The 26,480-nt window shown below is 45.5% G+C and overlaps 1 protein-coding gene and 1 pseudogene across 1 annotated transcript in view; both read right to left on the bottom strand.

The window, feature by feature from the left end:
* Spock1 (SPARC (osteonectin), cwcv and kazal like domains proteoglycan 1) overlaps positions 1-26,480 on the bottom strand; it is a 463,728-nt gene that overhangs the window by 234,459 nt on the left and 202,789 nt on the right. Inside the window, exon 3 of the mRNA XM_075969465.1 lies at positions 26,034-26,079. Coding sequence (XP_075825580.1) covers positions 26,034-26,079 — 46 coding nt within the window. The remainder of the gene's footprint in view (positions 1-26,033; positions 26,080-26,480) is intronic.
* On the bottom strand, positions 14,701-15,575 carry LOC142848739 (nucleophosmin pseudogene; annotated as a pseudogene).

Below are 26,480 nucleotides of genomic sequence, written 5' to 3'. Positions count from 1 at the left end.
TGAATGTGCACACACAGTTACACACACAGGAGGGACAGAAGACAGCTCATGAATGTGCACACACATTTACACACACAGGAGATACAGAAGACAGCTCATGAATGTGCACACACATTTAAACACACAGGAGATACAGAAGACAGCTCATGAATGTGCACACACATTTACACACACAGGAGATACAGAAGACAGCTCATGAATGTGCACACACATTTACACACACAGGAGGGACAGATGGCAGCTCAGGAATGTGCACACACATTTACACACACAGGAGGGACAGATGACATCTTAAGAAACCCACTTCACACTTTTCATCATCCAGCAAGGCAGACTCCAGTCATATCAACGATCATGGCGGGGAATGGAAGTATTCCCTAGGAACCCAGAGGTGGGCACCAGCTTTTAAAATCATGTGAATACATCCAAAATCCGTAAAAGTCAACACATTTCAACTCATAAATGTAAAATGTTACCTGGCAATGCACCTTATGAAATCAAAAGGCAAATACTACCAGTGAGAAATTTTTCTTTTCTTTTTTTAATCATTTAAATTATATTTCAGAAGTTAACCTCTCTACACAGAAAGTTTTTATTAATTAACAAAACTTAAGGACCCATTCAGAAAATGGATGCAAGGTGTGTGTGACCACATGTGCACATGTATGTGACTATGTGTGTGTAAGAGAAAGAGAGAGACAGAGAGACAGAGAGAGAGACAGAGAAAGAGAGAGTATTAGCAAGGCTGCTTAGAAATTTGCTTATTTCTGGACGCTGACTTTTTTTTATAAAACAATAGGAATTTGACAGTGGCTATCAAAATTATAAATATATGCATCTTCTGATCCAGTAACTCCTCTTTGGGGAAGCTGGCATATCGAATAATTGGCACTTTATTTGTGAGGACATTTATACAAGATGTCTTGGTGGCCATGCCACAACACTGGAAACCACACAATTGACCATCAGTAGAGACCACATGAAGTAAACACAGCCATCTTTGCAGGCCGGAACACCATATGGCTATGCAGGAAAAGCAACCAGTGACGAGCTCAACATCTAGATATGGAAGTCTCTCGGAGGTCTATTGCTCCCTACCAAAAAGCAGGACAGGGAACATTGCTCATAAAGGGTGATCATTTATGTCTTTAGCGAGAGAAGGAACAGGCAGGCGCATGCATTAGCAAGCATTATTAAATCACCTCTGGAAGGAAATACAAGAAGCTAATAACAATGGTTACAGAGCGAGAAAAGTGGGCTCCGGAGGCTCTTTACCAGACGCCTTCCTGTTTATTTTCATTTCTGAACTAACAATGTATTTATTACCCAGTTAAAAACTGTATTTTGAAGGTATCAGCAGCAATCTAAGCATCTGCTGTGGTTTGGCTGTTGATATCCAAATATGCCCTGGGAAGTGCCTCGTCCAGGTGCAACCGAGCCCGAGCCCTGTTCCCCTTCAAGCCACACATTTTCTTTTGCAATAACAGTCAGTGCTTGAGAGGAAACACACTGGGGGTTCAAGATGCCCCATATTTGGCTGGTTTTAAAACCTCTTACAGTGACAACAGGCATTGAGAGCAAAGGCATTTTACACTTTAAATAGAGCCTAAGTGCTTTTGATTGTGGTTTCTTTTCAGTCTCATTTCTCAAAGACCAAAGATACCACTGAGGTGGCTTTCCCAACATCACTGAAAGTAAGCCTCATATCTAAGTGCGGACATAGTCTCATGTGGGTACCAACCAGAGCCAGCTGTCTTGCCGTCCCTAGGATAATGGAAGACTTACTCATGTAGAAAGCTTCCAATCTCCCTGCATTACCAGAAGACCCTCGACTAGCCCACGTAAGAAATCATGGCTCTGCCCAAATCTAGGATCACATTTTTATAGAAATTCTGCAGGGAAAAGAAGTCATAATTCAATGCGCTGATGGCAGTGCTGATTCAATTTTCCTCTTGCATAAATGCCTGCTAAGTCCCTCCTTATGAACGGGCACAGCTGGCCTCAGGTAAGAGACCTCCTGCTCTCATCACCGCAGCCACCAGAACTAATGATCCTGTAATAACTCACAACTGATAGGCTAGCACACCAGCCTCACCCACCACGCTGTTCTGAGACTTGGGCTCACAGCCTTGGCAAGCAGAGGCAGAATTTACCGGCAATGAGCGGGGATTAAAGGATTATCTAACGAGATAAAAGCAACGAGGGCAAAACTATTTCTAATAAGGTGGTTAGAGCCCTCCGTCCCGACAACAGCAGCAATCTTAGCAAACATCCGGGAGAGGCGTGTCACAGCTTATGTTATTATTGATGAAAGATAGGACGCTAATAAAAATTCAGCAAGTACAGAAAATGTCAGAGATGGTTTCATTTCGCGTGTAATAAAGTCAGACACATAAAAATAACACGTTGCCTCTAAAGGGGCTGTTGTGCCTGATGTTGGTATGCAGAAGCACAGAGCTGCATAAGCTCCCACGGAAACAAATCCCTACACCTCCACATGGACGACATTGTGATGTGAGCTGGGGCCTGGAGAGACGGTTCTGGGAAACACGCTGTCCTTCAGGTCCCTGAACGCCTGTGCCTTCCACTCGGTGGTTTGTAAAATGAAAGATTCCAGGAGGAAAAAATAAAGCCCCAATCTGAAAACAAGTTTCCAGGGTATCTGAAACCCCAGTTATGACAAATACAAACTAGAGAGGAACCCTAAATGTTACTGTCCCAAAGCCCTAGCATGAAAAGAAAAGTCTTATAATGAGACAAATAAATTAGGAATGAGATGGGTGGATGCCGAGTCTGTGGGTCCCGGCTAGGTCCTGCCTGAGGACAGAATCATGCCTGACCCCGGCTACCTAGGCTTAGCTCTACCCTCCCATCTAGGGGAAAGACCTGATCTGCACCTGCAACTAACATGTCCTCTGGGGAAGGCTGTAGGCAGTGCTGGTATCTGAGCAGTCTTGCCACCATCCCTATCTCAGTCCCCTGCCACAGCAGCCTCACCTTGTCCCAGAGTCCTCTGTTTGGACACTAAAGATGAGCTCGCCAGAGAGGCAAGTGAGACTTTTCCATACAGACTTCTGCTGTTCTATTGTTTAAGTACGAGGTCTTTTGTTTGGATTTGGGGTTTGTTTTTGCTTGTTTTATAACTTACATGGTTCAGTTTATTTCTACTTAAAAGTAGAAATAATTCAAAGAAATGGATAAATACATTTGCTTTTCTATTTGCATTTAGGGTCACATCATATAACCCTGCCTGACCTGGGACTATAATCTGCCACTGCCTCCTGAGTGTTGAGATTAAAGGTGTGTACCACCATGCCCAGGGAGGTAATTGAAACACTTAAAGGTACCACTCTTGGCTGGGTAGCTCAAATCATTCCTCTACAGATCCCCATAAAAAGACAATCCGCCTCTCCATCACACTGTGGCTTCCCATAAGATGAGGAAGAGTTAGTGAGCATGACCCCTGGTTGCCTAGGAGCAGAATAAACATGGCTGGAGATCAGCCTCCAGGTCAAAGCTAACACAATTAATAATAAACACATCCTCCTTCACTGAGAATCCTCCTTGATGCCAGCATTAAAAGAAATCAATGATCTTTTTCAACTTAATGGCCAATCTGGAAAGCAATTTTAAAAAAATAATTGGTTTCAGAAATGGAAAACGCTCAGACACGAGTGCGTCCTCCCGTTACCATCTGCGGTTTTGTAGCTTGACAAGGCCGTTCCCCGGCCTTGTGTAACATTTATAAGAAATAATTATACATCGAGTGGCTATTATACCAATTGTTTCTTCTAATCAATAGTTAAGGACATACGCAGGCGAGGGAAATAATTAAACATTTAATATTGTTCCTTATAAATGGGAGGAAAACTGAAGGTAATACAAGCATTTGGGACTTTGCAGGAATGAGAAATTGCTAAGTCCCAGGCGACAGGGTCCCAGGATGTGGAACAGGGATTTCTGCTTTACCAAGAAATCCCGGGTACTTCTGGAATTGGCACTTCAGTGACATGAACAACCTCACGGGAGCTATGGTCAGGCAACGGGCCAAGGTTAGAACATGACCTGTCCCTGTAGGAACGCAGGCACAGACTGAATTCTCCCACATGGCGGTATTGGCATAAGCATGTGCTGGAGGCATTTGAACCATGAGGGCGGAGTCCTCAGAAATGGATTTCTGCTTTCTTGATGGCAGGGGTTTACCTGCCCACGCTCTTCCCTTTCCCAGGGCTGCATGCCATTGCGCTCTCCATCATGAGGGAGTTACAGACCCTTACCAGTTCTGGCTGCCCAGCCTGGGTCTCCAGAGTGGCCAGGCAAAGACATCTATTTTTCTCATCAATTACCTAGCTATAAAGCAACAGAAAGCAGATACTGGCACAGCCCAACCCCGAGTTTCTGAGTTATCTCACAGAAGACATTCCCTACAAATGTAGCTAAGGCGCCTGCCTGCCGTGCTCTTTAGGAATGAGGTCTAGGCTCAGATAAGTATGGGGAATCACGTACAGGCTGCCTGCCTTTGAAGAGCCCCATTGGCATTAGCATATTAAAGGCTCACAGAAGCCCAAAGATAGAGATGCCTAATCAATGTTTTAACGAAAGTCCCACTTCTCTTAGCAGCACTAGCACGTGTAACTATTAGCACCTATTAAGCAGAGGAAGAGCGGCTTTCCTAGTTTCCGTGTTCTACTTGAACAATTAGCCGTGGGATACCTCTACCATGCTCGGAGCAGGCAGTCCACCACCAAAGAGAGTTCTAATTATCGAAAGAGCCGAATCGGCCACAGTTCAGGTCTTAATGTGAAACGGATCGATATCTGAGCTCGCACTGTCCATGTAATCACCAGGTAACCCTAGCGACCTTCTGTTTACCTGCAGCTTTAACTGTATCCTCTGCAAAGCGGGGCTTGCAGGATTATTTACAGAGATGCTGGAAACCTTAGATGCACTGAAACAGTAAACTGCCTCCCATCTGCTACCGCCGTCCTTATTTTAATTCTCCTCCTGTTGAGTGAAGGTCCTGCAGCTTACGCCCCCAGACCAGCTCCACATTGGAAAACCGGTCTGATTGCTGCTCCGCCCACCATACTGGATTCCCCCAGATCAAACCAAGTCTGTTCTCTCAGTTCTCTGATGCTTCCGGGTCCTCCACCGTCTCCTCCATGTAGCTCCAGCTTTGTCACTTATTAGGTGGAAAGCAAACTCCGAACTCTGCCGGTCCTCACAAACTCTGTGATAGTGGGTCTCGAGGGACTCGACGCTGTCATTGGCTGTCACAGCCGTTCCCACCCACCATTCCAGACAACAATCTGTCAGCAGTCTGAAACTGTCCATGCAGCCTTCTCTGATATTTCATGGGGCATATGAAGGAACAAATTCAAAAGGAATAACCCAAGGAGAAGCCTAAAGTGGCCAAGTGGATTTCTGACATCGGCCACATTCGTGGAAATCATGCTACACAGGTCCTTGAGACGGGTCTTTAGATCACAGATCTCTGAAGCGCACTGGACCCAATCCCTGGGAACAGAGCTAACAGCATTGTATCGAGCTCTCATCCTTGTCTTAAACATGCCACTAACGTTGGAGGACCGTGACCCTGCAGTTAGGAGGGCAGTTAAGCTCACTCAACAGATAACCCGTGAAAGTGCCTTATCAATTAAGGGGTGTTATAGCTAATCTTAGTTGTCAACTTGACCATAACCAACCAGCCTGCCGGGCACCTTTGGAAGGGATTTTCTCAATCGGATTATTGAAGCAGGAAGGCCCCTAAATCTGGGTTACATCCACTAGGGGTAGCTCACATAGAAGGACACTGAGAAGGAAGCTCTGCCTTTTGCCTGTCTGTGCTCACTCTTGCTGGCAAGTTCATCTATCCTATTGCTATGGCCAGCATTTTATATAGAATGAAGACTGGCAGCTTTCCAGGAATCCTCCAGTACTCCAGGACCAGAGCAGGAATCCTGTGACATCCATCCTGATGGGCTGCATGGCTACCAGATTCTCTGCCTTTCCATCACCAGACAGCCATTGTTGGAGTACCTATACCATACCCTGTAAGGTAGTCTAATAAATGATCTTTTATAGTGTGTGTGTGTGTGTGTATTCAATTAATTCTGACATCTAGAGAACCCTGACTAATCCAAAGAATGTCAGCCAAGTTAAAGAAGAGGCACGGGCTATAACAAGACGGGATCTGTGAGGACATGGTAACTGGAAGTGGACATACAGGGGATGGCGGATCAGGACCCAGCATGCACGCACTCACACCTCACCCTGAGATCTGGAGGAACCCCGTAAGGTTCCAACCCTGTGCAGACTGGTGGGAGAAACAGGAATTCAGACTCCCTTTTGGTTAAGAGGCCACCGTTTATGCAGCAATTATCACAGGCTGACAGCAGGATTGATGGGAACTGGGGAGCTCCTTTCGGTTGCTCTCTGGCTCAGTTTTGCAGAGGCACCCAGAGAAGGGAAGTGACCTGCAGACCTAGAGCCTTTCCAGAGACCTAGTTCACAGAATACTCACAAAAACAGGAGCTACTTTACTTAGCCAACGTGACATCATCCTAGCTGTTTTTACCCAGTTTTACACCTATGATTAGGAGGTCAAAGATTAATTGCTGCACAGTTCTAATGGATTAAAAAATAAGATTCCCTGTTCTTCTTCTGATCTCACGACTGAACAGAGTTACTGTGTGCCCTTCCTCACCTCTAAAGATTTGCCACATCTTAATCTTTATTCCCCGATGTCTCCCCAGTTACTCGAGGTGTATTTGTCAAACTCATTTATTGACTCAGCTCCTCCCTATTGGCTGAGTGCCCTTCTGTTGGAGGCTTAGAAGTGTGGGTGACCACTCTCTTACCCTTCAAACTCAGTATGAAGAAAACTCTTTCTAAAACTACTTGAGAAACAAGGTCAGGGCAACTCTCCCTACTGTAGACTCCCTACCGTGATTGGCTGGTCTATGCTATGAACAAAATAATACTTGTACAATTTCAAGATGACCAGCAAGAAATGACAAGATCTGTGGGGATGGAGAACGGGCATTTTACATTCAGCTCTGAGTTCTGAATCCGGCTCTGCTCTTTCTTTGCTGTGTGACCTGGACCCCTCTGACCTTTCCATTATGGTGATGAGAATCGTTCTAGTCTTAGATGGTCATTTTGTAAATTTAGAGATGACTCATACAAAGGCCTTCGTGCAGACACTGGTAGCAGAGACCATTCTGTGTCTAAGCCACTCACAATCCTCTTGCAGGCTCTGCGAAGTACTCAGAGGGATTAACCACCGTTTTCAAAAGCCACTGCTGCTCCAGGACCAGAGAATCCTCGCCAGGCAAGCCTACCACACATTTTCTTTCTTTTTGCCTTTAGAAAAGGTGGTTGTTCTTTAAATAGATGTCAAAGATCATGATGAAATCTGGAGCCTCAGACCCCAGCGTGCTCTGGTGACGACTGTACGGGAGAGCCTGAAAAGAGGAACACGAACTGAGGACAAGAAACAATAGAGCAAAGGAAGTCATACAGGAGACAGGAATCCATCCATCTCCCCACCGGAATGCTGTTCTTTGTAGAGCTTCTCCATTCAGGCAAATAACTTGCTGGGAAGGTAATGTAAAATATGTAAGAAAAAAAACATGTAAATAATGAAAAAAGATGAGAGCGAGCTAGCGCAACTGAACATTTCCTTTGATGCTGTGGCTCCACGGCTAGGGACGTAGCCTACAGAAGTACGACAGCCTTAATCTCAGGATAGTCTAGCGACAGTTTTTTAATAACAACAAAAATCAGGAAAGAACTCAGATGCAACAATGGGAAATGGATAAATAAATAAGCATATTTCAGGCATAGATCTCACAGAATAATATATATTGAAATAACATATGTGGAGGGTTCTCTAAGATGTATGACTTGAAAAAGCAAGTATGAATTAAAATGAATGTAACTACTGCCTTCTCATAGCAACTCCCAGAGAGTGTGTTCAGAGAGCCTATGGGTCCTGGGCCCAGGAAGATGACTACAGAATCGTGGGAGTCTCTGAATCTGGGGCTCGGGAAGATGACTATAGAATTGTAGGAGCCTGTGGATCCTGAGCCCAGGAAGATGATTACAGAACCTTGGGAGCCTGTGGGCCCTGGGCCCGGGAAGATGACTACATAATCATGGGAGCCTGAGGATCTGGGTCCCAGGAAGACGACTACAGGATTGTGTGAGCCTGTGGGCCCTGGGCCCAGGAAGATGACTACAGAATCATTGGAGCCTGTGGATCCGGGACCCAGGAAGATGACTACAGGATAGTAGAAGTCAGAAAATAGGAGCCCTTTCCTGATTTCTTCCTATCTTTTACATGACTTTTTTTTTTAACTTAAAAACAAAGACCTGTCATTTCTTAGCTATCACTTCAAAAACCAAAATGCACCAACCAAATTATAATTAACATCAGACTAAAGAGAAAAGAGATCAGTGGAAATAAAACCGGGCTTTCCTGAAAAACTTGACAAACTCTTCCATTAAGGCAGGTGCTGCTCTCGGCAGGGCGTTGTTAGAGATGAGCAAGTGGACAGTTGTCACCCCATCCCCATGTCATTGCTGCCCCTGGATGAGATGAACAAGCAGTCATCACCCCTATCCCATGCCCCCATCCCTGTGTCATTGTCGGCCCCCATGATGTGCAGAACAATACAGGCTGTGGAGACCCTGGCCTCCAAATCATCCTAAACCAGGGGTCAACAACCTATGTCCTAGGGCCAGATCTGGCCTCCTGCCTGTCTTGTGTAACCCATTAGCTACGTATATTTCTTTGCATTAACTAAAAACCTAAAAACCTTAGAAAGCTCAAGCTCAGTTTGCACATGGGAAGTCGCCTACAAGTAGCCACGCCCTCTCATTTGCATATGACCAGGGCTGCACTTGCCTCTGTGGCAAAAGTCAGTTATTGCAACAGACTACAAGGGACTTCCAAATCTAAAATATTTACTGCTTGAGTTGGTTGAGTCTCTGCTCCCTTTTCTGGAAGGCAGACACAGGAAGAGCCCAGATCACAGAGACGTTGTGATGACAGAATCGAATAATGTGTGACATGCTCAACACTCCCAGTTTTCATAGTTAACACTGAAATTGTACTTTTTAAAACAGCGGATAGAATGCCAGCTTGATTTGCTTTTTTAATAACCATTTGTAAGACTTGCTGTACCTGCCAGTCAAGATGTGCAAGACAGAGGAAGGAAACCCTAGCTTCCCCCGGTGGTTATGGAATGCTTTGTATCTACAGCTATGATCCTTATTAACCTCCATTTGCCATTCGCACTCATGTTATTGCCAGAGTTTGTATATAGGGACCGCACTCCCTCACAGCACCGGTCCCCCTGCGGTCTTCAGGACCAACCATAGAAGCTATTCTAGCAACACCAGCTCACTCTGATTGCAGTATGTCAAGCAGGGATCTTTCCAAGAGATCCTCAGGAGAACGTGAAAAACACATGTGACCTCGGGAAATCATAAAGAACACATGTGACCTTGGGAGGACATGAAGAACACATGTGAACTTGGAGGATATGAGGAATACATGTGACCTTCCAGAAGGGGCTGCATTAAAAGACAACGGGAGAAACAGTGCAGTTTACAGAGCGTAGAAGAAACCAGTAGCCGGGCAGTGGTGGCGCACGCCTTTAATCCCAGCACTCGGGAGGCAGAGGCAGGCGGATCTCTGGGAGTTTAAGGCCAGCCTGGTCTACAAGAGCTAGTTCCGGGACAGGCACCAAAAGCTACAGAGAAACCCTGTCTCGAAAAACAAAACCAAAAAAGAAACCAGTAGCAACATTGACCCATCCCTAAGGAGCAGACACCACAAGTCCCCAAGCTGACTACTTGGCTAAGTATGTAAGTCATTCACCTACAGGAGCTTCTCTGTAAGGTGTTGCACCCCTACCATACAGGCCCAGGAAAGTCCCACACCATAGCTCAGGTCCCAGTTGTCAGCGTGGCACAGCTGATAGCAACAGTTCTTTCTTCACTCCATTTAATCAGCAGCTCTCAAATCTCAGTGAGCATCAGGAGGCCCAGGGGAACAATTCTCACAGGTCACTCCCTACTCTCCTATGTCCTCTGATCCAGCAGCTCTGAAGGAAGCCAGAGAACAAGTTCTTCAGAGACATTACTGCTCCTGTGCAGGGCACTTTGTAAACCAGAGAGCACACCCTGCGGCACTGCACAGGGAAGGCCTCCCGCCCATTACCTTTGATACTTGCAACTCCCCAATCACATACCACACAACCTCTCCTATACAACAGGACATTACATACTTGAAAAGAGAAGATTCCATTGTCTTGAGAGAGCTCATCACTGGCTCAAAAGTCAGACTTCAGCAGCCTAGTCCTGATTGGCTAGTAACTAGCTGGGTTAAAAGCAGGTCCCTCCTCCTGTTCAACAGAGAAAAGGTCAAATCATATTTTCCAAAGATCCTCCTGTAGAGCACCTCCACTGCTAACGCGCCAGTGTCCCTGAACAGCCTCCCTTTCCCGGGTACTCACTGCAGATCCAGGCAGCTGCTAGAAGGGTCCTCTCACAATGAATGAACCCCTGGGAACGTCCTGGTTGAGACTCAATTAAGTGGATGACAGTGGAATGATGTCCCCAGGGGGCTTTTAGATGCTTGTATGACACAGAACTTTAGGTAGTAAGTAAACTAGCAAATCATTAACGAGAAGACGTTGGGAACAAGTCCAGACCATCCCATCACTCCCAAAAAAGACTTCACTCCCGCAGCGCTACACTGAGACAGATGGAGGCCTCCGTCCACCGCATCTCTTGAGGATCTCTTCTCTCTCCGGGTTATCATGTCTCAAAACTTTAGAGGCTCTCTCATCTCTGGCTCTCATCTTTGGTTAGGAATGAAGTCATGCTTATCTGAAAGTTCACCCTCATTGCGGGACGTGGGAACAGTTAATGTGGTAAACAGTGAAGGTCTTTAAAGCGTGACTTAGTAGGTCCACAACACTTATCACAATGGAGTATCATAGGAGATCAGCCTGATCTAGTCCAAAGCATTAGAATGGCTTCCTCCAGCAAATGGCATATAAATCGAGGCCCCCAAGAATGAATTACGGCACAGGATAGGGGACAGGGACAGGGGTTTGCTAAGCTGTGGTAAGAGACCGTGTGAATCCCAGGGCAAATTTAGTTTACATACTAAGCCACATGAATTACAATAGTATAACGAGATCTTAAAGGAACAGTACTAGAGTTAAGAGATGGAAGACCCATCATCTGCCTGCTTAACCCACAGCTCTCCGGTTTCTGCCCCTACTATCTGGACAGTTATGGTACCAGTTTGTGATGGTTTGAATGTGACTTTCATTCAAGCCCATAGGGAGTGGCACTATTAGAAGGTGTGGCTTTAATGGAGGAGGTGTGGTCTTGTTGGAGGAAATATGTCACTGTGGAGGCAGGCTTGAGGTCTCATATACACTCAAGCCATGCCCAGTGTCTCAGTTCACTTCCTGCTGCCTTTGGATAAAGATGTAGGACTCTTGGTTCCAGCAACACGTCTGCCTGCACGCTGGCATACTCCCAGATGCCTTGCTTTTTGCCATAAAGTTAACAGACTAAAACCTCTGAACTGTAAGCCAGCCCCAATGAAATGTTTTCTTTTATAAAAGTTGTTGTGGTCATAACACCTCTTTGCAGCAATAGAAACCTTAACTGAGATACATGGTAATTTTCTCCATTTAGCATATTCGATGAATTAGATACATGTAAGAAGCTACAGAATCAAGAGAAATGAAACCAAGAGAAAAAGTAAATAATTCAGTCATAAACACACAGCATCCAGTGGGAGTACTCTTGTTTTGGTAACTGCTTTTAAGGCTACTAATTTATGTGTGTGTGCGCCTGCATTGTTGACATGCACCACACACACACACACACACACACACACACACACACACACACACGCAAGTGCTTGCAGAGCAGAATTACTGGACTTAGAAATGGTTATGAGCCTCCCACTGTGGGTGTTAAATGCTGAATTTAGGTTCTCTGCAAGAGCAGTTAGTGCTCTTAACAGATAAGCATCTTGCCAGTCAACTGAGAAAATTCCACAGATAAGTTCCTGCAGAACCATTAACAAGACAGTTGACATCTTTTTCTTACTGTCCTATACCCAAGAGCACCTGAATGTCCCTGGAGACACAAGGAGTCCCTCAGTCCTTTCTAGGGCATCTCAGTTCAATGTCAACCAGAGCAGAGTTGTGTTAGACAACTGTCCTAACACATCGTGGGCCTCTCCATCCGACAGTTACAATGTATTTCCTTTGGTGCCTGAGCTAGCAAGATGTAAATCACTCTTAATCCATCGTGTGCTCCAGAGTCCTCTCTCACTAAGAGCTAAGACAGCTGACAGAAGTCTCTAAGTGCAGTTCCGTTGGGGCTGCAGCCTGGGATCCAGGGAAGCAACTCTACCCTTCAGAGTAGGATAAGAGCCCACTGGAGGGCCTGGATTTTCCTTGTGGTCGGAGACCAGGCTAATCTGTTCCCATAGGACCTCAGAGAGTACCCTGAGAAGAAGATGGCTCCCCAAGTCTCTGCTCTAGCATAGGAGGGCAACACATGTCCTCAACAGAGCACATCAATGCTGTCACATGAAGTCTACAAAAAAAAAATCAAACAGCATTTGGAAATTCGTGGCTGTTTAGACTAGAAAGAGAGAGTGTGGTTTTGGGGTTGCTTACTCTCCTGCTGTTCCTACTGAGGACAACAGAATCCTCTGAAGGAGTGAGCCCCCGTTAGCTCTGCCTTGGAGAGACTGAAGCTGTAAGCTGATTAGCTTTGTGACTTTTCTTAACATTGCAGTAACTCAGCTATTTTTCTTCAACAGCCCTTTGTGTCTACAGCGAATGCTGTTTTGATTGTGTCATTCTGGCCCACTTGGTAGTCAGTCTTCAATGCTATTTAGAGAAGATTCGGGAAGCGAAACACACCTCAGACACCGCAGCCAGACAACACTGGCGGAGCCCTATAAAGAAACACTTCATAAAATACAGCATCCCTCTCAACAGCCTTCCTCTCACAGAACTCCACAGACTCGAGTTCAGAAGCAATGCCAGTGGTAGCCCCAGCCCCACCCAGTGCCCAGTTTCCACACAGCTATCTGCTTGATCTATGAAAACTTCATACTTGGGCTAAGCTCAAATCTATTGGTTTATAATTGCTGTCTGCCATACCCAGTTACTCTTGAAAGCTGATCATTTTTGTTACTATGATAAAAACACCCTGACAAGAAGCTATATGGGGGAGAAAGAGGTCACTTGGTTTATAATTCCAAATTATGCTCCAATTATTATCGAGGAAGTCAAGGCAGGAACTCAAGAAGTTGGTAACATCCTGTCATTCATCACATTGTCACATCCTTGCTTGCTTCTGCTCAGCTCAGTTTCCTACCGCATATGCAGTTTAGGACATCTTGCCTAGGGAATGGTGCTGCCCACAATGGGTTAGGTTTCTCTATATCAATTAACCATAAAGGCAATACCTCAAAGACACACCCATAAGTCAACCTGATATAAATAATTCTTCATCAAACCTTTCTTCTCAGATAGTTCTAGGTTGTGTTAACATGACCCTTAAAACTAACCACCACAGAAGCCAAACATCCCTAGAGACCTTGTACACACCCAAGCCCAGCTGTTGTGTCTGCAGAGGAGATGCCACATGCACGGCAGGGCTGGAGCTGAGGCTCACTCACCCACATTCACCCCTGCTTCACAATGAATGAATGAAAGTCATGCCCTGGCAATGCAGAAGCCCATATATGGTGGTTCTGTTGAGCTTGTCCATATTGGGTTTCATGGTCTAAGTTGATGAGGATGACTAAACCAGGTCTCTTCCTCAAGAGGGCACAGAATCTCATTACAGCTGGTTGTGAGCCACCATGTGGTTGCTGGGAGTTGAACTCAGGACCTTTGGAAGAGCAGGCAGTGCTCTTGATCACTGAGACATCTCTCCTGCTTCACAAACTACACATAAAATGAAACCATTTAGTGTGGAGAAATCTGGGCTCTGCTCTGAGAACAGAATGACAAAGGTTTGCCCATAATGTGACAATCTCATTTTATCATCCCCAAGTGTGAATTTCTCCTCCTGCCTAATCACAGACAGAAAGAAATGACTCAGGATCAACTCCACTAAAGGCAAAAATCATAATTATTAGCATATGTCTGCCAACACTTGTATGGTTTGTATCCAAATATCATATTTTCCCCATGGGTATTTTTTGCATAAATAATTAATCTTAACTGGATCACCAAGAAGAGGTATGGCTTACAATTAAGAATTCTGTGATGTTATAGTGAGGTTTTTGTGTTTGCTTTGAATTGAAAATAATCAAAATAATATTCCCATATTTATGTACTGTCTCAACATGCTCACATTTATTTTTTTTTACTTTATTAAAATGCTGAGTTTATTTCACATGTATATTTGTCTCCCTGCCATTTCCATATCTGACCACCAGTATTACTATGTCCTATCATAACATTCCATACATACTTAAAACCAAGTAAAGGGTGGAGCTCCATCCTTGAAAACTAAACAGGCATTTTAGACAACACATTCTTGACAATGGAACCTGGACAACATTTATCAAACACAGTAGGGAAAGTTCTCACTTTGCATTATAAAAAGGACAGCCAGATGTATCACCTGTTACAGAAATTAAGTAACATGGAAAATTTCAAACTGTTTAAACCATTTTCTTAAAGAGACTTCCTCCCCTGCCAGAGATCTTGAATAGCCTCCTGGTCAGTCATCCGGAAGCAATTCTTCACATACTTAATGGACTTGGCTTCCACTTTGGGAAGAGGGCCACCTTTTTCCATACTTGCTTGCATTTTTGCCTTAATGTCTTCTACAGAACTAGGTCCTTTTGGTGTTTTAGGGTTTTTTCCCTGTCTTTTGAAGGACTCTTGACCCTTTGATCTTGGTGTTGATGATTTTAAGTCTTTTCCATTTTGGTTTGATTTTTGTGCATTTTTGGCTGGGGTATCTCGTACAGATTTCGTCACTGGAACTTTTTCTTCAGCTTCCTCATCATCCTCATCATTTTCATCATCATCCTCATCAAGTTTTACTTTTTTCTCTGGAACCTTGTTGCCACTTCCAGGAGCAGATGGCTTCCAGACATACTCAACAGCTTTACATCCTCCTCATCTTCATCTTCTGACTCTGCATCTTCCTCTACAGCTACTAGGTGCTGTCCACTAATGCGCACAGGCCCTGAGCCACACTTCAATCTTAAGACCACAGGAGGTGTTATTTCAAATCCCCCAAGAGAAACTGTTGGCTGTACAGACATTTTCAAAGTTGCCAGTGTTACTTTAATTGGACTGCCTTCATAGTTCACTGCTTCTGCCTCTACGATGTGTAATTCGTCTTTTGCCCCAGCACCTAAACTAACCATTTTAGTGATAACTGGTGCTCATTCTCATCATTATCCACCTTAAAGTGATCATCTTTGTCGGCTTTTAGTTTTAGTTGTTCTGAGGTCTTAGAGGGCTCATGTCCACGTCCATCGAGTCTTCCATGAGGTGGAAGCGTGTTCTTCGGTGGCAGAGAAGTCGGACAGAGGGTACAGCCTGCTGCTCCTCAGAACAGGCACACAGGAAGGAATCATGCCAGCCCATGCTCACATTTCTCACAAGGAATTCTTTTAATGGTTAAAAAAAATTGGGGGGAATGGCACCTTTCTGCTACCCTCTGAATGTGACCACTATGCTAAAAGTCCTGTGGCTGGCTAAGAATATCACTATATAACCAAGTAGAATATTGGTGATGTCTTTAAATAAAACTCTGATTGTCTCAAGATCTTGGTATCTGTATAAGCACCAAATGTGTACCTATTTTAAAAATAAAACTATGAATATGTATGTATATGCTTGTGTGTGCATGTGTGTGCACACATATGTATGTGTATGTGTGTATGTGCATGTGTGTGCACATATGCATGTGCAAGGGAAGTATTCCCCTCCACACAAAATGCACACCTCACTTTGTTAATACAGGTGGCACTGTGTAGCTATCTGGACCTCTGGGGTCTATGAAGGCAATTCTCCTGATTAGTTGCCCTATGGATGTGACCAGCCTCCTACCTCACATGGAGGAAGGTGACTGTGCACTGAGGAATTAGATTCCGGATGTCTGTCTGAACATCTCAATAGCAGGGTCTGGCTCAGCTGCCCCTTGGCTGAAGGCAGAAGATCCATTTGCTTTCATTAATTGACAACGCCGATCATTCAAAGGCCTTGCTCCTGCCAGGAAGCACCCAGAACGTTTTGTTCCCAATGCTAAGCACTTACTAGCATCAAGCCCTCAAAGCAGTCCCTGATGGAGGTGCAGGCTTCTATTCTTCTCCAGCTCCACAATTTTCACTGAGCGTCAAGCCAGACCTTTAAAAGACTGTGTGCTCGGTATTACTGGGTTAATTATAGACCTGTGAGCATTGTCACACAGACAGATCTTGAAGGAACATCCTGTCACTGTGAGGCTAGCACGAACAAGGCTGTCCTCCTAAGCCCACTTCCAAGAGCCTATGGGGGGGGGTCATTTTTTAAAAAACCATATACTTATACATGGCTTCACATTACCCTTTGGTGAATAAAGCAGGTGGAGTCAATTAAAAAATAATAATAATGAAATACATCTTTCATGAATTTGGTTACACACCTAAAAAGTAGGTGTCTGCAGGAAAATGGAACATTCCCTGCAAGAGGAGGTGGCAATCACATTAGTCACCGAGTCTGAGCATTAGGGAGGCTGGAGGTAGATGTGGCTGGGGCAGAATGCAGTGAGAAGCAGTAGGAAATGCTAACTTAGGCTTGGGCTGTCTCCAGAGCCAGCACAGACAAATACACAGTTCCTTTAAATGGGCAGTTTGGTGCCACCCAGAATCACCTGAAAGGGAGTCTCAATGGGAGAGGGGCCAGATCCAATTTACCTCTGTGTGTGTGTGTGTGTGTGTGTGTGTGTGTATGTGTGTGTGTGTGCGCGTGCGTGTGTGGAATTGCCTTCATTGCCTTACGTGATACAGGAAGACCCAGTCTGGCAGTGGGCAGCACTACTCCCTGGCTGGCTCGGGGCCCTCGACTGTGTTAGAGTAGAGAAAGCTAGCCCGGCATTCAGCATGGATGCATGCATTCCTCTGTGCTCTTCAATAGGACTGTGATGTGACCAGCTGTTTCAAGTTCCTGCCTTGACTTCCCCAAAATGATGGCCTATGTAAGCTGGAGCTGTAAGTGAAAAATAGACTCACTCATCCCTGAGCTGGTTTTTGTCAGTGTATTCTATAACAACAACAGAAATGCGACCTTTCCCACATAATTGGAGCCTTCCTGCCTCGGCAAAGGTTTCTTTTGACCTTTTCCACCTGATCTGAAGTGAAGAGCAGGAGCTGCTGAGGCCATCCACACAGTTCTTGACCCTGATAAACAGCTACCCCTGGCCAGGAACTGCTCAGTCCTCTGCTGCCCAGAGAGCTGGGAAAGTCAGTTCTGTCACTGGCATTCACCAGCTCAAGCAGGCCCTGCTGGGAGGCTTGGGCTCAGTACCAACAGCACCATGTTCACACACACACACACACACGTGTGTGTGCGTGTGTATGCGTGTGTGCATTAAATCACCTCTAGGAGCTACAAAGGGCCTCATGGACATTGTTAACTGAACAGAGACCCTTGCCAGAACCCACCATGCAGACACCTTGAGCTCAGGCTGTGGCTTCTAGAAGCATGAGGAATAAATGTCAGCTGCTGCTGTCAGTTGCTTGTGAGTGGCTCACTCTGATGATGTGAGTTGCATGTGTGTGGCTCACTCTAATGATGTCAATTGCATGTGTGTGGTTCACTCTGATGATGTCAGTTGTGTGTGAGTGGCTCACTCTGATGATGTCAGTGGCATGTGAGTAGCTCACTCTGATGATGTCAGTTGCGTGTGAGTGGCTCACTCTGATGATGTCAGTGGCATGTGAGTAACTGGCTCATTCTGCTGTGCTTGTTCATAGCAGCCCTGAGTCCCCCCCCCCCCCCCCGGTGGACTCTATAACCCTGACTGATCATGTGATCATGGTCAGAAACGACTCCTCCCCACCATGTGCTTCCAGTGCAGCTCTCCTCCAATGTGTGGTCATCTTTAGGAAGGCACCAGGTACTTCTTCTGGGATCCTCTACCAAACATCACCCTGGAAAGACTGATGACCCCTGACCTGAGCTACCTGGCCATGAGAGCTTCTTTGGGGCACCTTCGAGGCACCCTCTGGCTGGTCATATTTACCAGGTTTCAGTCTAGGGAGCAAACTGCAGTAAGGGACACACCTACAGTAAGTACACGGCTAGGTGACTGACAGACCTTCTAGCTCATTCTCAGGCCTTCAGATCCTTCCACATCTGAGGCTCAGGAATGAAACGGTAATCATGCATCCACCCTCATCGTGCTCTGTATTATAGGGCTGGATCAATCTTGTAGATCCCTCACACTGCAAGGTATAAAAAACTCCATAAGCTCTAGCATAGATACACGGATCCCCAGGCCCAGGAAGGCAGACGCCTGTCCTATTGCACAGGGCTACAGAAGGGTAGTTAGGAAAGGAGGCCAGTCTTCAAAGCTACAGAGCCAGCGCCTTCTCCCAGCAGACACCATTACCTCCCGGGGACACAATGACTATGTAAAAAGAACATTGAACAGGTCCCCATTGATTCCATGCTACATAATACAGGTGAGGGTATTAACAAACAAATGCTTTGTTTTCAGGCACGGAGTGGTCTAGCGTTTTCTTAAGTAGCTAGCTTCCTTCTGTGCAAATGGAGAAAAACATGAATCCATTCTGCGCTCTCCAAGAAGCCAGCTGAACCAGCCTTATAGGTGGATCGTTTTTAAATTCAGCTGACATATTTTACTCTGTTGAGAATTCACCTAAGCCAAAGCCAGTTGATTACAGCTCAACAAATACAACAGATCCAGGGGCTGATGCCCTACTCAGAAGGTGGAATAGTAGTAGATCCCCCTTGGATAAAAACTAGCATCAAATATCATAAATCTGGGGGAAAGTGATCAGCATGACTTCAGAACAGACTGCACCTTCTGGGGAGGCTCGTACATGGAAGCCACAGTGCCCATGACTGCAAGGTGACTGTCCTCATGACTCCGTTATCCCTCCCGAATAGGGGAAACACAACCTTGAGTGGGGTTTGCTCCTGAAGTCTGGGGACACAGGCCCTAGGAAGCAGTCCCAGGGCCTCCTATGCAATCTGTCCCAGCACTGTGTGACCACGAGGGGCCTGCACACGGCACCTAACAGAATAGACTGGAAAGAGCACGGTCTCATTAGGAAGCTTCTCTACCTAGCCAGCCCCTTGGCCCTTGTGAGCATAAACAGCCACTTCCACGAATGTCTATCCAGATGGAAGTGCACATTAGTGCCTCTCCGCGAATGAGAGAGCCAAGGGTGTGAATGGGACCACTACATAATGGCATAAGCAAGATCTAACCAGGAGCCCTTCACCCCTCCCCTTTCCTCCACACCACTGCAAGTTCCCATAGGGCACTGAGGCAAGGAAGCAACCCCAGCCTGGGCCTTTCTTCCTGCTTACATTAAATGTCCCTCCCTACCCTGGTGGTTAAAAGGTCCATTTAATTCTGCTGGTTTTATTGAAGTTATAGTCATACCTCATTGGTAAACCTGTAACTTTAAAATAAAAGCATTACATTTTGAATGCTTCATTTTTACTTCCTCTACAAGAAAACACACATGGAAGCTCACGTTTAGAACTGAGCACCCGGAAATGCTATGGGGAAGCCTTCTATCAGTGAAGGGCAACCTTGAGTCAAGAAAGGCCAAGGAATTTGCCAGAGTTGACCATTTTAACACTGGCATAGCTGTATTTGTCTTAGTTTTGGTTATTATTGCTGTGATAAGGCACATGACCATAAATAACTTGGGGAGGAAAGGGTTTATCCCAGCTTACAGTTCTATTACGGTCCATCATCCAGAAACATCAGCACAGAAACTCAGGCATGGCAGGAGCTGATGCAGGGGCCATGGAGGGGCGCTGCTTATTGGCTTCCTTCTTGTGGCTTACTTGGCTTGTTCTCTTTCACAACTCAGGACCACCAGTCCAGGTATGGCACCACCCACAATAGGCTGGGCCCTCTCACATCAATCACTAATTGAAAAAATGCACTACAGGCTTGTCCACAAGCTAATCTATAGGAACATTTTCTTGACTTGAGGTTCCCTCTTCCAAAACAACTCCAACTTGTGTCAAGTTGCCATAAAACTAGCCAGTATGACATCCCATCCTAGATTCCCTCTGGGAGATGCTGCTCTCTGCATGTCTAAAGGCTTGTCAGGAAAGTATTTGTGCGCCTGTTGATGTTGTTAATAAAAAGTACCCCAACACCAAAACAAATAGAGACAATGTAGCCATCCATCAACAGGGAACTGGAGTAAAATGGGGCACCTGCAGGAAGGTTACATTGTAAAGAAATTGCTAAATCTACAACTACAAAAACAAAATGTCAAACGGTATGCTGACGTGCCTTCAGCACGCTAGAGACAGAGACACTGGTTTCTACTGTGAAATACATGATTTAATGTAACACCTTGTGCATATGTTCAAATGACAGGGAAAGAAAAGCTAAGTAATAGTTCTGTCACCTTTAGGGAAATGAAAATGGGAGATAGGACCAAGGATGACTCCCTGGGACCAATATTACATATCTTATGGTTTATTTCTCTTGGGAAAACAAACAGGCAAAGTCAAAGAGGTAAGACCAAACTTTTAACCTGATCAAAGCCAAGAGTTGGAGTTAAACCCAAGAACACTGATATTTGAATTAATAATGTTCTCTTCCTGCCAGGGTTGAATTGCAACATTTAGAAATCAATACTCCAATTTGAAAAAAAAATAATAGTTGTTTTATTGTCAGAGTCAAGACATACAAGAAATGAGGAGAAGAGAATGAACTTATCTGGAGTGAAGTGTAGGAGAATCAGAAGTGTTGAGTTAGGGAAAACATCTTCCTGAAGTTGTGTGGCAATGGAGAAGTGAAGCCTGTTCCTCCAAACGGAGACAGCCGGGGGCAAACTATTACACTGCCTCCCACAAACCAGGCCAGCTGCCTCTGAAATATAGCAGTTCCCAGGCTCAGAGAAGGTGAATGAAGCCTTAAAAATTGCTAAATAAATGCAAATCAGAGGCTCTGTGGAACCTCTTCTATGCCAAGAAGACGACTACAGAGGCTTACATCTCTAGCTCATCCAGAATGTAAAACTTGCAGATTCATCTAAGTGGAAGAGGTCCACCAACTTCATCAGTGAGCCATCTTGTCCCCATGCCTCTTTCCGCCCAGCGACACAGCATGCTGTAGCCCTCACAGAGCTCTGGGACCCCAAAGGCAGCTGGAGCATGGGAACCATCCTCTCCTCTCAGTTGGAAAATTTCCCCTCGAATGGTTCTGTGATGCCTCAGGATTTGAGCTTATTAGGATGCTGGGATAACCTGTGAAGTCAAAGTCCCAGGGATTTCTTCTTTCCTGTCATTTGAGTTGACAGCAGGTGGACGGGGCTTCTTTTACATCTGAAGACCTGTTCCTGCATGTTCCTGCTGTGTCCTGACGTCACCTGCATAGGCTGACGGTAAGCCCCTGCTGGGTTGCTAGACCAGAATGATGCACTCACTGCCAAAGGGGCAGCATTCTCAAAGCCAACCATCATGTGCTGTCCTGAAACACCCACAGCTTTCTCTAGACAGAAGTCCACTTGTCCCTGACAAGTCCCCTGATGAGTCTCACGGCCATCCCTCCTAACGCAGTTTGTTTCTTCAGCTGGGACTTTGTACCCACGTAGATCACCAGGCTCGTTCCTGAGTGAACCACATCTACAGCAGAGGTCTAAATCCATCTGTGCTCTACCACTCTGCGACATTTTCAAGTCATCAGAATTACATTCTAAACATAACAATGTGGGCAATTACACACACACAAAACCTTCCTCATCCCCATATAATAGCAGCAATCCAGCTTCTTCATAAGCAACACTGCAAACCAACTTCAGTGTTCCTTTTATAAACTTCAGTGTTCCTTTTATAAAAGGACAATTGGGAGCCTTTGAAATAACTCATTAGAATTTGCTTCATAGCTTTTCAACCCAAATTCTGTAGACCCCAAAGCCACACTTTTGTTTTCTTTTTTCACTTTCTTTCTTTCTTCTTTTCTTTTTCTTTTTTTATGGGGGGGTGACTTTTTTTTTTTTTCGTGAGACAGGGTTTCTCTGTGTAACAGCCCTAGTTATCCTGGAATGGAACTAGCTCTTGTAGACCAGACTGGCCTCGAACTCACAGAGATCTGCCTGCCTCTGCCTCCCAAGAGCTGGGATTAAAGTTGTGTGCCACCCCAGCCCAGTCAGACTCTTGTTTTCCTAATGACAGTTTTGTAGTTCCCAGATCATCTTGTTCTTTCTCCTCTGGACTCTATGGACAACTGTCCTCACCAAGCCCATTCCATCAGGTGGGAAAGAGAACGGGGTACTCCTGACACCACACTGGAGGTAACTGATATCAGCAAGGTCGAGTATGCAGCCATGGGGAGCGAGCTTGACCAAAACCACAGCCTGTATGAGGCCAAGCTGAGGCTAAAGAAAGTCACAACCACCATGATGGAGCCTTGTCATCTGTGTAAGCATGTACCAGCTTACAGATCGATGAGCCAAATCTCACCCTGCTCGCACCCATGGCATGTGCCCATCACTCAGTGCTCACACGCTCCACATCTATATGACCAGGGATGTCTCACCAGAGAGGCCTTCCTTTGTTCTGTTTCTATGACCAGTATTAAATATTAGGTGGCTTTAACAAAACGAGTGTTTCCAAAAACTTCCTTCTGTGCCAAATAAACATCTCCTCATATAAACCTTCTTTTGAGATCATCTCCTTTTTCTTTCTCCCCCTGTAACCTCCACTGTGTGTGTATGTGGGGGTTTGCATGTATGTGTATGCATGTACATGTATGCATGTATGTACTGGTATGTACGTGACACAGTGGGCATGTGAGGTCAAAGGGCAACCTCCGTGTTGATCTTTGCAGTCCACTATCCTTGGGGAAGAGTGTCTTCTCTGTTCCTGTGTGTGCAGGCTAGCTGGCCCACAAGCTTCTGATGACTGTCCTGCCCCTGCCTCTCATCTCACTCCAGGAGCACAGGGACTGTAGGTTTGCAACTACACCTGTAGGTTCTGAGAGTCCAGAATCAAGCCCCCACATCATACAGCAGGCACTATACCCACGGGGCCACCTCCTCAGCCTTGTATTTAGATCAGGATAGTATCTGGTTCATTTTTATCAATTCAACACAGACTAAAGTTGCCTGGGAAGAAGGATTCTTGCTAAGGAATTGCCTCCATCAGATTGGCCTTTGGGCATGTCTGTGGAGCATTTTCTTGATTAATTATTTCCATGGAGGCCCAGTCCACTGTGGGTGGTACTGTCACTAGGCTGGTGGTCCTCGGCCATACAAAAAGCAGGCTGAGCAAGCCAGGAGGATTCGTCTAGTAAGCAACATTCCTCCGTGGTTTCTGCCAGTTCCTGCTTCCAGGTTCCTGCTTGTGTCCCTGTCCTGGCTTCCTTCAGTAATGAACAGTGATGTGGAAGTGTAAGCCAAATAAACCCTTTCCTCCCCAAGTTGATTTTGATCATGTGATGTTTGATCACAGTATCAGAGAGCAAATCAGGACAGAATGGAAATGACTTTGTGTTGCTGACAAGTCCTCTGGAGTTCAGTGATTCCCCTGCTTTCCCAAGGAAGAGATGCCCGACGTCATCTCTGCCTGTGGCTTTTATTTCACCGTGTCAGCGCCACCAGTAACCACCCATCTCTACTAAGCTGCACACAGTGTACTTAACGACATCTGCTGGAGCTAATACTGTAAGCGAAGGCTACCCTCTGCTCGCTGCTCTCCCGCGGCTGTGTCTCTACATGACCACAGCAGTCACACAGAGGGACCAGAAAGGACTCTCCGCTGTATGCTTAAACATCATGAGATTTGGAGAGATCTAAGCATCAGCAGACCTAAGTTTCCAAGCAGAGCAGGGCTCCACTCAGAACAGTGGCAAAACCCTTGTCAGGAGTTTTCTCCTAAGTGGGCTTAAATGCTATGTTTCCCTTGGGACTCAAAAATCCCTGTGTGACCATCAGAACAAGGGGAGCAATCATTTATATATCCAGATGGCAAACAGCACTTGCCTTCATACAGTCCCTTCTCTCGTGTGTCCTCCCTTCATGGAATGTTCATTTGTCTGAACGCCCTGGAAGGAAGTTAGCCTGGTGGTTACAGGGATCCTAGGAGGAGTATGTATGCATCTCAGCATGAAGCAGCAGCTCAGGGTACCCCACAGCTGAGCCGTTGTCACAACCAAGAGCCTGAAGCAGATGTCTTTGGACAGACTCACCCATCACACACAAGCCGGGATGTGCCACTCTGCGTCACGAGGATTCTTCCTAAGTGAAGGTTTAGTCTTCTAAAAACACTTGAGTTAAGGAAATGCTTAGCATAAATGACTAATACCTTTATATATGCTACTGTGAATTGTTGGGGTGATTGAGTGCATCCCAGGCAAAGCCTCCAAAGGAAAGGTCTCTGCACACACCCTTCCTCCTTTCCTCAAATATACAGACCCACAATCCCCCTGCCACAGTCCTCTACACAGCCAGACACTCTTCCCTGCACACTCCTGCATTGCGGTCATTAACACATCCCATGGAAATCATGACCGCGCTCTCTCCTCGCATCTCAGGTGGGCACTAACCATGCTTCATTTGCTCTCTGTTTGGATTTTTGGCTTTGCATTTGTGCAGACAGCGAGAGCACCATAAATTTTCCAGGGTAGGCAGATGAATGGATGGATAAAGGCATGTGGGACTGCATAAACAAAATGATGCATTGCTTTAAGGTTTGGGATAAACACACATGAAAACCTGAACGTCAGTTCTCCTGATGAGAAAAAGCGGCATCCAGGGCAAGTGACTGACAGAAGCCAATACTCAGAATCACGAGCGCTGGGAAACATGCATGGTAGATGGTGTCGCCTCTGAGTTTCAGGCTTAATGGCACACGTATATCCACAGCACAATTTAGCATCATTTCAGCAGTGATGTCAGTGCCGAGAGCTGCCACTCAAGGGACAGCAGGAATAGGACAGCCCTCACTGTGTCCCAGTAAATCACACAAGGACATAGTGACTTCTATCTGCCCCCATGGAAACAGTTCCACATCTGCTGGGACAGATGGGAAGGACTCAAGGACAACAGCATGTCCGTGAGTGGACATAGCAAAAGCTTCTCACTAGACACCATGAAGTTTGGTCAGATGGCTCAGGGGGTAAGTCACTTCCCACCATGCCCAGTGAACTGTGATACTGAATCCCACATGGGGGAAGGGGGAATCCAAATCCTGAAAGTTGTCTCTGACCCTCTCACATGTATATGTCTGTGTACACAGGAATACACACAAAATACATAAATTGTCTTTTAAATAAAAACCATACAGGGGAGCATTTAACAAACAATTTCAAGTATCCAAAATCTCCCAGAATTTTTCTTTTTTCCCTCATTCAGTGGGGGAACATCTTTCAGCATATTACATTCTATGAGTAAAACGTCAGGGTATAGCCAGCCCCACGATTCACAAGCTTGATAGTCATTCTGCTATTTTTTTAAACAAAATCAATCAATAATTTCACTAGCTGACTCAAGTTTTAAAAATTGTGTAAATCTGTCTACAAATAACCTCAGACAAATACCCAAGTGGATAAAAAAATTTCTACCACCCCCACTTAGTTCAGGATCCAAAGTCAATAAAAGAAGAAAGCAAGGTAGCTTCAGAGAGAGAGAGAGAGAGAGAGAGAGAGAGAGAGAGAGAGAGAGAGAGAGAGAGAGAGAGAGACTCAACTCTGCATGCAAGGAAGAGAGAATGTGTTGGTATTTCCCATGATGCATCCTTTACCTTGGTCGAAGGGCTTGTTGGGATTCCAGTTTCTGAAATAGTCATCCTAGGAAAGAAAGGTAGAAACGAAGGTCAGACATCAGAGGCCTTTCCCTGCAGAAAAACTGCCTCGTCCAGCTTCCCAAAACACAAAGGAGAACCCTCACCGCTTACAAATCTTCCCCCAAACAAGCATGAGAATGCAATTAAAAAATGTCAATTTACTTCTCCAATTCTCGCCTTTCAAATTGTACATACTAAACACTGGGAGTTATAGAAACATCTCAGCCTGGCATGGAAACAGCTCTGCTCATGTTGGTTTGACCTATCCGCCCAGCCATCTCCTACGTGTGAGGTGTATCTGCAATCAGCTGTACTGTTGGTGATGCCTGGGCGGCTCTCACTTACGATTAAGCCCCTGTATTTGTAACAGCTGATAATTTAACTGTCAGCATTTCTTTTACATGG

This window comes from Microtus pennsylvanicus, chromosome 4 (assembly GCF_037038515.1).
Source record: "Microtus pennsylvanicus isolate mMicPen1 chromosome 4, mMicPen1.hap1, whole genome shotgun sequence".
Classification (NCBI taxonomy): Eukaryota; Metazoa; Chordata; class Mammalia; order Rodentia; family Cricetidae; genus Microtus; species Microtus pennsylvanicus.
This window is presented reverse-complemented; position numbering and strand designations above follow the sequence as displayed.